The sequence below is a fragment of the Temnothorax nylanderi genome, unplaced genomic scaffold (genome assembly GCF_030848795.1).
Source record: "Temnothorax nylanderi isolate EJ_2023f unplaced genomic scaffold, tnyl_v1.0 TNYL_tig0167_pilon, whole genome shotgun sequence".
Lineage (NCBI taxonomy): Eukaryota > Metazoa > Arthropoda > Insecta > Hymenoptera > Formicidae > Temnothorax > Temnothorax nylanderi.
In genome coordinates, this window is record NW_027249229.1 from 1 (window position 1) to 14,921 (window position 14,921).

Here is a 14,921-nt window from a genome sequence, read left to right on the forward strand (position 1 = left end):
ACTACAGTTAATATATATTAATATTATATGAAGTATTGAGAACATTTTTTAAAACTAGCACCAGGTGGTTTATATCCAACAATCCCACCTCAGGGTGGATATAGACCTCCCGATCCAATTGGATATGGACCTCCTCCAACCGGTCACGGCCCTCCCAATACCTACGGCGGCCCTGGTGGTTACAATCCACCAAGAGCCTATGGATATCAACCTGGTCGTGAGAAAGCAGAGGAAGAGGGCGTCTTTGGAGATTGTCTGGACAAAGTTGGATTAGCACTGGGTGGATTAGTGGCAGCTGGAGGCGTAGCGGCAGCTATGCACGCGATGAATGTAAAGATATATTCAAAGTCATTGTTACATTTACAATATTATGTATTACTTAAATGCACACATGTCACTATTTATAGAAAAAGAAGGGAGAGAGCGACGAAAAGGATCATGAGAAGTCAGATGCTTCCAAGTCGAAAACGGAAAGCGAGGGTGGTTTCGGAAGTTTAGCTGGGTCTCTTGGGATGGCTTTAGCTAGCAGCCTGGCGAGTAACGCCATACACAGCAACACACACGCACAACAAGGCTATCCCGACCAGCAGCAATCGGGCGGCAGCGATGTATTGGGTTCTATTTTTGGAGCATTGGGTATGGTATATATTTATAACTTGAATTTCAAAAATGTTATATATGTAATATGATCGGGGATGTATATCTTGATATTTCTTTGCGAGTTACACGTGAATAAAATATCTGTGACTTGCGAAATGCTTGCTTTTAAACGAATAGTATTCTTCGGTAATTCTTGTAAATTGCTATGTGTCGTGATTCAGAAGTCTTGTAAATCACAAAATCTGTAATCAAGCGCTGGCGTGACTGGCCGAGTGACATCATCGCATTGGAATTGCCAAGGACGGGAATATTTCTCAGATGAGATAAATAGATGATTATCTCTGTATCTCAGATACATTCTCGATACTGTATTCACAAGATACAAGCAATTTAACACAATTTACATCTATTTTATGTTTTTTTTTATTGATGATACTAGGCGGTGGAGGATCCCAACAGCCTGCTTATCATCCAAATCAGCCTCCCGCCGGTGATGGTCTGAGCGGAACGTTAGGATCTTTACTCGGCGGTGTTCTCGGCGGTGGTGGAGGTCATCAACAACCAGCATATCAACCTTCAGGAGGATACGGTGGATATCAACCATCGAGTGGTTATCCGACATCCGGTGGTCAAAATTCTGGCGGGTCAGATCTGCTGTCGGGAATAGGATCTGCCTTGTTCAGTTCAGCTCTGGACGGTCTGAGCAAACGTGGAAAAGATGTAAATAATTTATTTTGATACATTTTCGATTTCAGCGATGTACATAATTAAGAAATGTGAAAGAAAATTTGGTGATATTTCTAAACGATACTGAATTATTTCTATGCAGAAATCTCATGACGAATATCGTTCCGGACCGGCGCCTCCGAGTTATGAACCTCCACCACCGCCGGCACCGAAGCCAACTCCGCGTCCGGAAACCCCACCGTCTTCCGGCGGACACAAATTAACTGCAGACGAAATTTCGAAGGGACTCGGACTGGACGATTAAACGCATCGATGATGCGGAAAACTTTGGTCTGCAAGTACACTTATAGTGCCGATCTTATGCTCTCTTTTTGGTTGAAAACGTAATCTACGTATCATCACGAATCTCGTTTATCAAAATATGCTGTATGATATATTTGTTCGTCTTTTAACGCCAGTGGATTTTTAGTCAGATTGGCAGCTGCATTAAATACAAATGCGAGAATATTACTCTCATATATGAATCTCATATGTCATGAATTCTTCTCGAACGAATGATATTAAATAGAACTAAGCTCGTTCCAAAATTGCTTTTAAAGATTTTAAAGATTGTGAATTTTAGATAGGAATTAAGATAGAAGTCAAATACACACCGTTCTTTACAAAACTATCCCTTCCATGAAATAGTCCGATTGATTGATGAACAGCTATATCGATTACGTTTACACGGCCCAATTTACGCCGATGTTATAACTACTGACGTTAGGGCCCAGTTTCACAAGTGTCGGTCAACTTTTAACCTTAGATTAACTCACTCTTCGTCTCTTTCTAAGAGGGACGTTAGACACTTGTGAAACTGGGCCTAAAAATGCCGTGTAAACGCTCTTTTACGACGAAGTTACCACATCGATGTAATAACTTCGTCATAAAAGAGCGTTTACACGGCATTTAACGTCAGTAGTTATAACATCGATGTTATAACTTTGGCGTAAATCGAGCCGTGTAAACGTAGTCATAGATATAGCTAAAAAGTTAATATTTTAAGATTATATTTTTATAAAAATTTTATTATTTTATAAAAGTGGCCTTAGCAAGAGAAAGATACATTTATATAGATTTATAATATATGCCTTTTATGTATACATTTGAATTACAAATGATGCACAATTATTATATACTATATATATATATATTTATTATTTATATCAAAAAATAAATATACACATCACACATATAAAGCACATTAGAATATATTAAGTTACATTCTCATTCCTGTTTTTGTGTATTCAAATCAAGAGCTTCCATCCAACATAATATTATCTCATTTTTCGGGTAGCCAGATGTGCGTCGGAATTATTACAGTCAACACGGCTTTCTGTCTTTCGACAGGACTGACCTCGTTGTAAAAGTGTTGAAACCTAATACCGTTCAGCGTTCTCTCCTTGTCGCGTGTAAGTACGAATACAGACTCACCTGTGCTTTTCTGATGAATAAATATATAGTGATCACAATATAGAATTGTAAAGTCTGATAAATTATATTCACACCGAAATGTACCCACTACCCACCCAGCGATCGTCAAGTCAATATTCACATCGAAATACATAGTGATGACACGTATTGTCATCTAAATTTACTTCGTTGCTCTGAGTGCTGATATGTGCCTGTAATTTTATTTCTTTAACATCGTACCTCACCGTGTTCATGTCCAGTTGCAGCGTTAACATTTTCTGAAAGACAACAAAGTGATTCATCCTTTGTTCATCAGTAGAGTCTACCCACGCATGTAGAAGATTGTCGTATATTCGTTCTAAGAGGATCGACAACGTCGCAGATCACGTCCAACGTCCAACGTACTGTTTATACGAAAATCTTCTATACGTTCGGACGGGATACTCGCTAACATTAAGACTTCGGTGAAGCGCACTTTGGTCTGGTATGCCGCTTTGCCGCAATTGTAAATATCGATATCCAGCATAATTATCAGCGTAGAACCGATAACATATCTATTATTGGAACTCGAATCAGTGGACAACGTCGAGATCGGACGCACGTAATATATCATCTTCAAAGTTTATGAATAGCACTTTTATAACATTCTTGTTTTCGAATGGAATTTGTTTATAACGCAAAATGTGCAAATAGTTTTTGTTTTTCGCATTATTTAACTGCAGAGATACCAATATTTTGAGTGGGCTTATCATGTTTTGACTATTCTTCTGAAATACGTAAAAGTATAAATGTGATACAGTAAAAAAAGATCACGAGCAGATATATAAATACCTTGAGGTATATTTCAGGTGCAATTTTCATCAGAGACATCTTAGACAACGTATGAGACCACCTGTATGATCCATCGTTACTTTCTATACATTGGAAAACGTTCCTGGTTCCGTCACAAATTGCAGTTCGCTGGAGTTCCAACGAGTAATAAGGGCTCGTCCGCATCTAAAGTTACCAAGAATCCAAACTTCCTCGTTCATCCAATACAGACACATGATCACGAAATACTTTGGCGCTAAGCGAATCAATGTTATACGCCGACGGATTATATCGCACGATTACTAGAACGAAAATTAAAGTCCGCGCCGTTAAACTCGCATATACGCATTTTAACATTTTCGCCAATGCTTTCGAAGGTTTCACATGGTCAAATTTTATGTGTACTGTCTGTACGAAATTTGAAACACGAAGTCTTTTAACCGGAAATATTTTACGGTAACATGAATATGTGCAATAATGTTACGTTAGTTATGATTAGAGTTTATCAATCTACAACTTCGAAAATGTTGCTTAACCGTGTCGTTTACTCACTACTTTAAATCTTGTTGAAATATGCTATTTTGGTCGTCTCTCGATACATCTGTTAACGAATTTTTGAAATTGGATTTGCAAAATCAGATACAAATGCGAACAAGTATCTCTCAATATCGTACGTAAGTCTCATATGATACGAGTTAATTTCGCATTAAGTAAAATTAAACTCGTTCTAAGGCTGCTTTTTTGCGATTTTAAAGATTGCACATCTTAAACAGCAATGGAGAGAAATCAAAAACACATCACTTTGCACTAAATCTTTCGTGATCCAATTAACAGTTATAACAACAAAGTAAATATTTTTGGTGGTTATATTTGTATAAAAACGTTTTATTATTTTATAAAATTGGCCTTAAGGAGATATACATAGTAAATGGAAAAAATATGCATCATAAATAAAAAATACATTAAAAATTAATTAAATCTCACTCTAAAAATTTTATTTGTGTGTATTCAGTCGTGCTCAAGAGCTTCTGTCGAAGATGTTGTTTCCAGTACCACATTATACTTTTTCTGAAACGCGAATTACTGTTTAATAAAGTAACTAATAATAATCATGAAGAATTCGAATTTTCATTAACGAAATTTGGCGAGAATGCTAAACATACGTCAGTCTCGGCTATCAACGCCTCGAGTTCCAACTTCTTCTTTCTGTTGAAGAATCCGATCTTTATTAAACCTAATATTAATAATATCAGCAATGCGACACCTAGGATAACTGACAGTGCTATTATCCATATTGCTACTTGTTGAGCTACTGGCGACCCTAAAAATGTTGTTGCAACCAACGTGACATCCGATTTATGACCTTTCCTTTGAGAAACATTGTCAGGTTGCGTTATGATAACGCTACCTTCAGTCACGTAAAATATGATGTCTTTTTGCTTCAGCATATCAACTGTAATCAGAGAACATTCAAGATGTATTTTTCTCTTACGTAGGTCCTATATTGTTCGGCAATATTATATTTACCAGAAAATCTCGACAATTGCAGATCCAACGTCACCAAAAATTTCGCGACAGACAGAGAACTTAAGAATGGACCCAGTCTGCAAGTGATTTGTACGCATTCGATCTCGTTACTTGTGCAATTAATAAAGAGCGTTCTGTTTTCAGACGGCACGTTCATCGGCGTGTCTTCCTCTATGCTAAATTTCGCGTGCGTGTTCTTGCTCGCGATGCTCGACGAGTTCATCACGATTACATCATCTGTCGATACGATCTTGTTAAGCGCGGCAGGTACTTCAGTTTGATTCGAGTAGCTGCAATAAAATTGATGTCCGTCCATTATGCCTATGGTATCGTTGATATTGACGACCGCTATATCCTCGGCACCGTGTCGGCGGAAGTGCATTGGAATTTTCACGGTCAATATTGCCTCCTCGATAGGACTGGCGCCGAATTTCTGCACCTCGTAGAAGTGTTGAAACCTAATATCGTTTAATGATTCCTTCTCGTTCTCACGTAGGTACGAGTACAAGTTCTCCTTTGCTTTCCTAATGGAAACAGTGATGAAAATAGAATCGCAACATCTTTAAAATTAATATTCTCATCTGAGATGTACCAACCCGGCGATTGCTATGTCGATGTCCACGTCAAAGTATATAGTGATAGTGGAATTATTGTCATTCCAATTTGTCTCGTCGCTTTGAGTAGTGATATTCGCTTGTATTTTCACCTCTTTAACGTCATATCTCACCATGCTCATGTCCAGTTGCAACATTAATGTTTCCTGAAAAATAACGAGGTGATTCATCAGTAAAGTACTCCCACATGACTTGTGGAAGATCGTCGTACATTCGTTCTAAGAGGATTGCCGATGTCACAGATCACATCCAGCGCGCTGCTCGTGCGAAGATCCTCCGTACAGTCGGGCGGGATACTCTTTAACGTTAAGCCCTCGGTGAAGATACGCACTCTGGTCTGGTACGCCGGTTCGCCACGATTGTAAGTATCGACACGCAGAATGATTATCGGCGTAGAGCCGATGATGTACCTGTTGCCCAGAGTTAAGTCAGTGGACAACGTCACGCTGAGATCAGACACGCATACATCGTCCTTGCCACAGTCCACGGCGAACGGCAGCTTTAGGAGATCCTCAGTCTTCGAGCGGAGCTTGTTTATCACGACACAAGATGCGCACGAGCTTTCGTTTCTCGCGCGAAGATCATCTTCCAGCTGCATCGACACCGATATCTCAAGCGGGTCTATTACATTTTTAATTTTCTCCTAAAACGCACAAAAATGAGAATTAATAACATGCTTAAAAAATCATCAATATCAGAAGACATAAAAATGTATGCACCGTTAAATGTATCTCAAGCAGATTACTTGTAATCATAGCTTTAAACAGCTTGTAACGCAATCTGTAAGTCTGTAGTCCGTCGTTACTTTTTTGCGTCCGATACCTGGCCCTGCCGTGCAACGGGTCGATCTTCAGGACTATGGCGACTTCTGATATGACAGACAAGACGAATTTAGCATTGATACGGAGAAGCGTACGACGCATAATTTAAAAAAATCACAATAACTTATAAATCAATAAATATAAGATAAAAAGTTATATATACGTCGGCCACTTACGCAGATACTCTGGTACGTATATGCCATCGTAAGACATCCAGACGTCGACCTCGAAGGACGTTGTGTTTCTCAACAATTTGATCTTTTGCAGGTACGTCAATGTTACGTTCACTGTGACAACTGGCGCGGATCTCAGCAGGACCACCTCGCCGGACAGATAGGCACCCACAGCGACGTCGGAATGATTGTCGCGGTTCACGTCTCGGGGTTCCGAGATGGAAATACCGAACCCCCGCATCGTCGGCGAAAATCGCGAGCCGACCAGTCTCTGACTATATTTCCGGGAAACGCCGTCTCTATTCCCGTTGAATATGTACACCGCACCGCCACTCTCTTCCTCGTAGGGTGCACCCACGGCGATGTCGCCGTATCCATCGTAATCGATGTCACCTAGACACATCACGGTAGACCCGAATCTACCTCCGACGATCTCGCCTTCGATCGTCTGCAGTTCTTCAAAATCGCTCTGGTTTTTGTGCAGAATATAACTTTTAGAAGGCTGAATGTTCTTTCAGTTTTCAATTATAAAGAATTTTCAGGTCTACCGAGCAATTCTTTAAACGAATAGCTCTACCAAATGTAACTTTTAGTGAAATTTTGTAAAATCTAGTCGCTTACATATTGAAAGATTAATATTCATTTCTACCAATGTAGATTAACTTTAATCTCGGTTTAACTTACTTTTTCTAGGGTTCCAAGAATTAGAAAAGAATTTAATCGAGATTAAAGTTAATCTCCACTGATAGAAATGGTCATAATTGTAACGTTAAAAGTTTAAATCTATGCTGATGAAAAGTCGAATATAAACTTGGACAAAATTATTCTCGTTAGATCCATAGATCCATACATAAATAACATACGTTGTGTCGCGCTGTAAAGATGTAGATAAGACCTTCGTCCATGTCCCTGGACCATTGCGGTGCACCGACGATTAACTCCTGTCTACCGTCATTGTTGACGTCGCATGACGTTAGTGCGGCACCGAAGTATTCACCGTATTGTTTACCGTACACTAATGTTTTAACAAACATACGCTGATTGGTTTTAGGAGGAAAGGTAAATACGAGGACTTTTCCGTACAAGCTGGCGTGTGGCACACTGGAAGCATACCAAACGTCTTGCTCATTGAAGTAAGTACCCGCCGTGATAGCGTATCCTGAAAATCACCGTGGATATACATATATACATTGATCTGAGATAGATACAGGAAATGTACCAATGGTCGGACATTTAAGATATGAGGCTTTCCAAGGTGTCAGGGAGAGGTAAAAGATTCGACTTTCCGAATGCCTTCATAATCTATCATTTTCATAGTAAACTAAATATTTTTGTTACATATAGGAATAGTGATTCGTATATAAGTTTTGTCTATCTCGCTTTAAAACCTCAATAATAAAACGATTTATAGCGACAGAAAAAGAATATTTCTGCTTTGAGCCCTTTGAGGTCAGTGACTTGCGTATGTTCGTCCATTGCTACGTTTACCTTGATAGAAAAGTGGCAGTAGGAAATATTTCTTTACCGAAATAATTGTAACTATGAACCCGTTGCTCTCTAGCGAGCGAGGGAATTACCGTGCGCGAAAATGAACCGTTCATCGACGTTAATATCGCGTCGCCTTTCCAATTGTATACACCTGGACTGCCTATTGCGATATTCACTTCATGTCGCGAGTTCATGTGCAGAGAGAAGCCGGCTTGTCCCATCGCGTAATTATAAATGTTTATCTTGTTCTTGGATGTGATGTCATCTGCAGGGTTCGAAAGTGGTAACAAGCGCTCCTCCGCTTCTCTCTTAAATGCACCAGCATTTCTAGCCAGTGTCGTGTAGCAAATACCGTTCATGTTCCAATTCAGCCAGTTGTCCTTTATAATATTATTTATCCATCGCGGTCCGCAAACCTGTTATCAATAGAGCCGCTTATTGAACAATGAAGAAGTACTTGTGTATCTCTTTAGCAAGTATATAGTTTTCTTACAGATTGCATAATTGAAATTCGATTTCTTTTACAAGAAAATAAGTAAAGAGCGACTATTATTGTTTTTACAGTTTCAAGTCTTCAGAAAGTAAAAACTTAAGAGTTTTGTAATTTTTAATATCAGATACAATATTCTAAGCCGATAGAACATTTGTAATAGAAAGTATTCTCTTATCTTTCTCTTATCTTTATTTTCATCTAAATTCTACAAATTTAATCAGAGAAAGAGAGAGAGAAATACAGGTCTCTTTTAATATTCTATCTAAATATGTTCCAAATGATTAAGCCTCACGTCAAATATTTACGAAAAAATCAACGTTAACTTCTAACTTGAATCTAAAGTAGAAATTTCAAGTATCCAACATTAATGACTGATGCAATAAATAAGCAGTAACGCACTACAACTCTGGCCTCCGTTTTGTTCTGCACGGCAATGGTAGCACCGATCCAAGCATTATCCTTTATCTGATTAATGAATTTTTCACGAGGATGCGAGGACACGCGACCGTTTCCGGTTTTATCCACCACCCACTCTTTGCATACACCATTCATCGCGCACTTGAAGACCGTTCCCGGCTCCATCACGTACGGCAGTGCGCTGGAGTTCGCTCGTGGGGCTCCGACGAGTAATAAAGTTTCGTTCGCACCCACGTACAGAGCTACCGAGAATCCAAAGTAACTTCCACGTGCACCCGACTCGTGCATAGGATCCCTAAATATCTCGGCGTCGAGGGAATTAATATTGTACGCCAACGGATTGTGCTGCAGGATTGCCAGAACGAAAATTAGAATCTGTACGCGAAAATTCGTTAAACTCGCACGTGTCCAAAGCATCTTGGACAATGTCTTCGATGGTTTCACGTGTTCGAGTCGCCGTATCTGTAAGAAAACTGAGGAAACGAAGTTATTCTACCGGCGGATGTGGTGCTTACACACCACAATGACATCACTTACATTAGTCAACGTTTATCTATATGCAACTCTGAGAAGTGGAAACGGAAGGAACCTGTTTTACAATTGTAGACGAGACATAATTGCAGAATAATAAATCTCTCACGCAAGGTTTGCTACGTTTTTTTTTTCTTCTCGTTTATTCGTAATCAGTTAATAAAGATTGTATATAAATGCAAGATTAAATAATGTAATATAGTTACAATAATTCTTCAAAGTTCAACACATAGGAAAAAAATGTATACCAATTTATTACTTTTAATTACTTTCCACCGCACAAACCATGTCAACAATACACATTAGCCGAGTTGCCGCAAATACTTCAAGTTAATGCGGATGTGTTAATTCGTGTCTACAGTAGTTTCTGTTTCGCCGCAGTTCTGTCTCGATTACATGCGATTTACATGGCCAGATCCGCAAAAAACGTTCATCTCACAATAATGATCAGACTGGCTGAGAATTACCAAGCACTGACAGTCACAATGGCATTACGCGGGACAATAGATGCGTAGGGTTGGTAGTTGGTATCAAACATTGTAATTTTCGTTTATCTAATCAGTGACTTGTTTATGAAATGTCGCGAAAGAAATCGGCAATATATCAGTAGGAGTTAAAAACAATTTTTTTTGAAAAACTGCAAGAAGGAAAGCACGATACATTTACGAGATGGGATTAAAGACGGACGAGCAGGGTCTAAAATATGATTTAAAAAAAGAAATCGACCGCATGTTCGCGCGTGATCAACTTAGTGTTATAAAAATATACTTCAAGGAATCACAGATTACATTATGTACAAATGGAAAGGATATGGGAGATCGGGGAGTAGGGCGCATCGGGGAGGGCGGGGATTTCGATGAGTAAAACGTGAGCGCTTAATCGGAAGAATCACTCGTGGTCGAAACTGTTTGAGCCTGGGACGCGGATCGATTACGATAGCTCCTCCTCGCCAGCTCCTCTACCTTTTTCCGGAAACACTCTAAACGTTTCAATTTCTGCTCGTCGGAGCTATCGTCCGCGTCTCTGTCGTTTCGCTCCTTACGCGTCTGTTCGCTGTTTTTCCCGCCCGTAGATGAGATCCCCGATTTGATACCGCTGTCAGGGGTGCAAGGAACTTGAAGCGATTTGCCGCTCGGCGTCGACGGTCCGTCCTCGCGATGGTCCTTACTAGAGTTACCGTTCATATAACTCCTCGGGCCAGCGGTTTTTTCCTCCTCCTCCGAGTCATCATCGAGCTTCTGTCGTTTACTTTGGTTCTTACCGGAACCGTCGTGTCGAGAACTATTTTTGCACTTTCGATGCTTCCGTTTGTGCGCCTTCGCGGACGTGTCCGAATCAGTTTTAGAATGTTTTCGTTTACTGATAGCGACAATGTCCTCGTAAACGCAACTACTGCTGCTGCTGTAACTCGAGCTCTTGTCGTCTTTCTCGATCGCGCTGGTGACGTATCGCGATCGTCGGAAAATCACCCCGGAACTAGTACTGGGTTGAGCCGCGTCAACCGGTCGCTCGTCGTCACTGTCCGAATCACTATTGACTTTTAACACAGTACACTTCCGTCTAGCGGATAGTCTTCTCCTGCCAGAGAGTCTGGTGTGTTTCCTCTTGACGCTCTTCGATTTCGACTTCGATTTGGATCTACGTCTCGAGTGAGCATTTTCCCCCTCACTACCGGAATCCGAAGCGGATCGCTCCATCGCGGCCATTCGCATGAGTTTCTCTCTGCGATTCGCGATAAGCCGAGTTATACGATTCGGCGACTCTAACGGCCTTTCAGGAGCAACACCACCTTCCGATGCCGTAGTATCTACGATGAAGAATAACGATATATTACATTATCCTATTATATCTGGAAAAGATAATCGAAATTGTGCAAAAAAATTAATCTTTTAAAATAATACAAAATAAACGTTTACACATCACAACATAAAAATACGAGATACACCTTTACATCACCGAAATGATAATAATAATTGGTCTAACAGAAAAAAAACAGAATTTATAAAAATTAAGATTTCTTATATTCGATTTTGTGACGATAACCATATTTAGCAGCTTAACGCTTCTTATCTCGCTTCACACAAATCATGCTGTTTTTTTTCTAAATACAGGAAATTCTCTTCTATACCATCGCCTTCTGAGGCGCTATACGGCTCGCCCGTTGCCGGGTTTATTTCAGAGTCGCTAGGGGTATGTGGTGTTGGCACATCCTCGGAGCTCCATCCTTCAATTTCGCGCTGCACGAGGGAATCGAAAAAGGCCATCATTCGCGGGTCTTCCTTGGTTGACTGGTGGCTGTAATCATGCGTCATAAACTGTCCGCTACGTAGAACTAGCCCTATATATTCGTCGTGCGTGAATACTCGGCGCTGTCTCTCCCGCTTGCCGGCGTCTCTCTGAAAGAATACAAAGGAAACGATGGCAAACAACGGCCAAACCATAACGGACATTCGTAAAGACCTATCATAAGCAGTTAACCTTCAATCCTCCCAAACATCCAGTTCCTAGCGGAAACGGACTCCAGATCTTGATGATCTTCTCCACGCCGGACGACGCGAAGATGCAGCTCGCTTGATTGTATCGAACTTGGTTGACGATCGATCTGTGACCGCGCAACACCATGTGGGCGGTTTCCACCCATTCTTTGTCTTTCATAAGGGGAATTTTCCACATGTACAGATTAAAGTCATCCGAACCTACAAATTCAATGTGTAAAATGTACATAGATTGTCGATTGCAATTTCTTTCTATGACTGTACCGAAATATCTATCTAGATATACACACATTTGAAATATTTTTCTTAGGTCCGGTTGCACCAACGTCGCATAATATTTAACTTGACGCGAGACACTACCGTGTCTCTTGACCTTAGCTTAACTCACTCTTCATCTCTTTCTAATTGCCTCCTTAGAAAGAGATGAAGAGTGAGTTAAGCTAAGGTTAAATATTATGCGACGTTAGTGCAACCAGGCCTTAGGTATACATAGCGAGTAAAAAGTTTATACTAGGTACTTACCAGAGAGAATGTATTCGTCGTTCTCGCCGGCGAAACAGCATGATTTCATGGTACAACTATTGTAATATCCTGGATGATCGAATTCGCATAAGTACTTGGGAGAATCGACCGCGTAAAGAACCGGTGGTAGCCTTCTTCGTAAGGCCAGCAATCGGTTACCCATCGAGTTAAACCTGACATTCATGCAACTCTGTTGCGGGCTTCCATAACACAATACAGGCCTGTGGATGAAACATGACGATTAACTCCAAAATCGCGGACATACTGTACACTGATTAATGCAGACTAGTATAGATGAACGCGACATATCTAGACCTCCCACGCGAATCTTTTCGGGGTCTCGAAATCAGAAACCGAACATATTTTGTGCTAGAAATTGCAATCATCACTTAAATGCATTTCTTGCATTATCTCATGCTCTATATCATTTCGCATATTATGCGCACCTAGAAATGCGCTCATCTACACCAGTGGATTAATGAACATCAGTGTATTATATTATCGGGACAATTCTAATATTTCACGCAACGCTTAGACTTGATCGAAAAACCGCAACATTCGTATACTTACTCCAAAGGTTTTCGTATGTCCCACATACTGACACCTTCCTTAGCATTGGCAGTAGCGAGCATTCTGGGGTCCGCGGGATTAAACATGACAGAGTGGAAGGCGCTTTTGTATTGTGCCAGAGTTTCCATAGCGTTGTTGCTACGTATATCATAAATGAGGACTCTCCCGTCGTCGCAGGCACTGGCAAAGACCTCGTCATTGTGCGGATGAATGGACAGCCCGTAGACGGGCTTCTCGTGCAGGAAGATGTTGAGAGACTCGCCCCTGCAACATTAAAGTTTTTGAACAAAGCTGCACACATTCCGCGCGTTGCGTCGGAAGAGAAATGCCTTACGTGCGCAAATCGTGGACTATAACTTGATCGTCGTTCCCCGCGGAGAATATCTTAGTCTTGCTGCTGTCGTAACCAAGGCAAAATATATTGCTAACGTGTTGCGATTTCATCACGGTGGGCTTGCCCATACCCTGTATCGCCTGCTCCACTCGCCATAATAGAACTCTTCTGTCGTCGCCCCCTGCGAAAATAGGACGTTACATGCCATTCACACGTGACTCATCTATTATTAGAATATATTTTCCAAATCTTTCTGCCGCGCTGCTATTTCGTGGCGTGGAACACGAGCTTTTTTCAACGCGAGAATCAATATTCCCGACATCAACGTCATAAGAAACCATGTCATAAGAAATGGAAAAGGCGGACATAATAAATGTCGCGGGATTGATCGAAAAATCGAAGCTGATCCAATTAAGATCGGACCAACGGTCGAGGCGCTTGTAAATTCTGACATATCGCAAATATTTAAAAAAAATAATAATAGCAGCGGTTTTCTAATGCTATTATTAGAAAATTATCAGCATCATTTCGAGTCAATCACGTTGACGTAATCGTCGATCGAAGAGAACGAAAGCACAATTTTCTCTCCTCCTCCTCTCGAGACTCGGGAGAGGCGGCGTGGATGAGGAAATTGTGAGCCGTGTCGTCGGGGGGACTAACCGGACACAAGCAGGTCGCCCTGGTTGGAGAACTCGATCGCGTTGACGCATCCGTAATGGGACAGCAGGTCCTTCCTGTAGAGGTTCTCGGAGTTGTCGAATCTGGCGTTGATCAGGCCCCGGCAGTAGTCGGCCTTGTCGTCGATCTGTCGCGCGAGCACGTAGGAGAGCGCGCTGCACTCGGACGGAGCGGGCGCCCCGGCGCCGTCGGCAACCTCGCACGGCTGCCACGGCAGCCGTCGGCGCCGTCGCCGGAGGCTGCCGGCGCGGAACCGGACGCGGCCGTCCGCCTCCTCGTAGATGGCCAGCGGCCGAGTCTCCTTCTGGCACGCGTCGCCGCGCGACGACGACGCCGCCGTCGTCATCGGCATCCCCGCCGTCGTCGTCGTCGTCGCCGTCGCTCCGACCTCCTCGCCGCGCGTCTTACTAGCCTCCCCGTGCCCGGCGCGGCGTGGGTGGACGAGCGCGAGCGTCGCCGAGCGCGACCAGCGAAGAGAACGAGCTGCCTCTTCGCGCAGCAGCAGCACGGGATCGCGGATCGAGCACGTCGCGATCGCCGCGCTTCCTCCTCCGCCTCCTCCGCCTCCTCCGCCTCCTCCTCTTCCTCTTCTTTCACCACCTTCGCCTTCCTCCTCCCTCACGAAGTGCTGTTTACTTTACGCAAAATGAGCCACCGGCCGTGCCTCACGGGACGTTTCTCTCTCCCTCGGCGAAACAATCCGTCGATC

At 42.0% G+C, this 14,921-nt stretch overlaps 3 protein-coding genes across 3 annotated transcripts; 1 reads left to right on the forward strand and 2 right to left on the reverse strand.

Annotated features, from left to right (window-relative positions):
• Positions 1 to 48: 48 nt before the first annotated feature.
• Positions 49 to 2,805, forward strand: LOC139777862 (uncharacterized; the record flags this gene model as incomplete). The annotated part of the gene is made up of 4 exons (XM_071715514.1): positions 49 to 330; positions 408 to 636; positions 1,040 to 1,320; positions 1,430 to 2,805. Coding segments are annotated over 4 exons (954 nt in total), but the record flags the coding sequence as incomplete, so codon positions are not given.
• Positions 2,806 to 4,413: 1,608 nt separating this feature from the next.
• On the reverse strand, positions 4,414 to 9,727 carry LOC139777897 (integrin alpha-8). The gene is made up of 10 exons (XM_071715580.1): positions 9,065 to 9,727; positions 8,210 to 8,588; positions 7,548 to 7,843; positions 6,688 to 7,153; positions 6,410 to 6,558; positions 5,902 to 6,333; positions 5,673 to 5,836; positions 5,077 to 5,600; positions 4,713 to 5,002; positions 4,414 to 4,617 (listed from the first exon to the last, which is right to left on the reverse strand). The coding sequence occupies exons 1-10, from the start codon at positions 9,497 to 9,499 to the stop codon at positions 4,558 to 4,560; spliced, it is 3,195 nt and encodes a 1,064-aa protein (XP_071571681.1). The 5' UTR covers positions 9,500 to 9,727; the 3' UTR covers positions 4,414 to 4,557.
• Positions 9,728 to 9,843: 116 nt separating this feature from the next.
• Positions 9,844 to 14,916, reverse strand: LOC139777898 (DDB1- and CUL4-associated factor 5). Its single transcript, XM_071715581.1, has 7 exons — positions 14,195 to 14,916; positions 13,535 to 13,715; positions 13,201 to 13,464; positions 12,631 to 12,851; positions 12,092 to 12,309; positions 11,742 to 12,009; positions 9,844 to 11,420 (listed from the first exon to the last, which is right to left on the reverse strand). Exons 1-7 carry the CDS (start codon positions 14,562 to 14,564, stop codon positions 10,489 to 10,491), a joined length of 2,454 nt encoding a protein of 817 aa, XP_071571682.1. The 5' UTR covers positions 14,565 to 14,916; the 3' UTR covers positions 9,844 to 10,488.
• Between the last annotated feature and the right edge of the window lie 5 nt (positions 14,917 to 14,921).

Bases quoted from the DNA above. Each gene is read 5' to 3' on its own strand.
- LOC139777897 (XM_071715580.1), bottom strand. From the start codon at position 9,499: ATGCTTTGGACACGTGCGAGTTTAACGAATTTTCGCGTACAGATTCTA. The intron at 8,589-9,064 runs GTGCGTTACTGC...TATTGATAACAG, and splicing joins AAACGGAGGCCAGAGTTGTA to GTTTGCGGACCGCGATGGAT. The intron at 6,334-6,409 runs GTGCATACATTT...TGTGCGTTTTAG, and splicing joins TGCTTGAGATACATTTAACG to GAGAAAATTAAAAATGTAAT.
- LOC139777898 (XM_071715581.1), bottom strand. From the start codon at position 14,564: ATGCCGATGACGACGGCGGCGTCGTCGTCGCGCGGCGACGCGTGCCAG. The intron at 13,465-13,534 runs GTAAGGCATTTC...TTAATGTTGCAG, and splicing joins ATAGTCCACGATTTGCGCAC to GGGCGAGTCTCTCAACATCT. The intron at 11,421-11,741 runs GTATAGAAGAGA...TCTTCATCGTAG, and splicing joins TAGCGCCTCAGAAGGCGATG to ATACTACGGCATCGGAAGGT.